At 52.9% G+C, this 1,567-nt stretch overlaps 1 protein-coding gene across 1 annotated transcript in view; it reads right to left on the bottom strand.

The window, feature by feature from the left end:
• Nucleotides 1-654: 654 nt before the first annotated feature.
• Nucleotides 655-1,567, bottom strand: part of LHFPL4 (LHFPL tetraspan subfamily member 4) — a 66,673-nt gene continuing 65,760 nt past the window's right edge. The window contains exon 3 of the mRNA XM_032798934.2: nucleotides 655-929. Within this exon, the coding sequence (XP_032654825.1) occupies nucleotides 916-929 (14 nt within the window). The 3' untranslated portion in view covers nucleotides 655-915. The remainder of the gene's footprint in view (nucleotides 930-1,567) is intronic.

Here is a 1,567-nt window from a genome sequence, read left to right as displayed (position 1 = left end):
CAGCAGGGGAGGAAAGTCTCCCATCCCCACCCCAGGTGTGGTTTGCATTTCCAGTTGCTCCACCTTACGGGGGGCCTGGCTGAGGTTTACATTCAGTACTTGAAGTGAGCCAGCTGTCTCGGCAGCCGCATAGGCTGGGCCAAGCAATGAGGCCCACTCTGAGTAGAGGGAGCAAGGGGGAGGGAGGGTTAGGGGGGCAGGCCTTCTATCCCTACAGTCTGGAGTGGGGAGGGAGCGTCAGTCTGCAACCCCTCCCGCCATCCCAGGCAGGATGGAGGTAAAAGTACAAAGTCAGGGTGGCTGGAATCCCAGAGGACTCAGAGTCACTTTACCGTGTTCAGAGAAGATTCATTCACACATAAAAGTATGAAACGTTCCAGTCTCAGGTGCTGGGTTTCCCCAACAGCAGAGTGCAGAAAAGCGGAGCTGTAAAAAACAGGGCAGGGGACAGTTCTTGGCTGAGTCTGCAGTCCTGGGGGCATCCCAGACAGACTGTGGCTTGCACCAGCTGCATAAGGAAATGATATGGAGGAAACTCAGCTGGAAGCATTCTCCCGAGGGAGCATGGAAATTCCAGAGCTTCTTGGGAATGTAGAAATCTGTTAAAAACTCTGTCTTTTTCCTTGAGCAACAAACTGCAGTTTTGTTTCCTCTTGAAGCAGGTTCAGGGGGATTTGGCATCAAACTCCCTCCATCTACAACCCCCAAGCAGGAGGAGGGAGCCAAAGCTGGTGAGTCGCATGAAATGGACAGGCCGGCATGGACACAGGGCAAGGTTGGCAAATCCCCAGAGAGGTTGGCAGATTCTGAGGCTTCAGGTTGACGTTACGGAACCATCGTCAGCAGAAAGAAGGCAGGATAGAGAGAGAGAGTCTGAGCCAGGTACCAGCGAGATAAGGGCCCTCTGCATGTTCTCTACATTATATCCTCTGTGGAGAGAACACAGAGAATCAGCATGTGCCAGGCCAGAGCCCCTACAGCACCAGAGCCCTGAGCGGCAGTGTCAGCACCCCAAGGTGCTTGACATAACACATGGTAACAATCAAAGCAGCAGGGCAGGGTGACACTGGGACCAGCTTCCTTGCTTGCCTGCAGACCCAGCAACTGCCCAGGGAAGGAAGGGCTCTTGCAGCTTGTGGCAGTTCCTGTATTCCTGGTACCTCTTTAGGGCCCCTTGCAGCCACTTGTGTGAAACTGGCACCTGTTTCGCCCACCTGCATTTCTAACGTACTTGTCACTGGCATGGAGCTCTCTGTGCTAAGACCTTACGATCATTTTCCAGCTCTTCAGCTGGCCAACTGGAAATGAACCCTTGGAGAGGACATGTGGAGATCTCAAAGTCACCGAGGTGCCCAGGAGCTTCCTAGGATCCTTATCCAAGCGATACCCAGAAAGTCCCTGCACAGGGAGGGCATTGCAAGTGACAGGGGTGTCATAAACAGATAACTAAGGGTTAATGTTTCTTTCACCTGTAAAGGGTTAACAAAGGGAACCAAACACCTGACCAGAGGACCAATCAGGAAACCGGATTTTTCGAAGCTCAGGGAGGGAATGTTTGGGTCTGTGT

Source organism: Chelonoidis abingdonii, chromosome 17 (genome assembly GCF_003597395.2).
Source record: "Chelonoidis abingdonii isolate Lonesome George chromosome 17, CheloAbing_2.0, whole genome shotgun sequence".
NCBI lineage: Eukaryota > Metazoa > Chordata > Testudines > Testudinidae > Chelonoidis > Chelonoidis abingdonii.
Note: the sequence above shows the minus strand (reverse complement) of the source record. Positions and strands in the feature narration are given on the sequence as shown.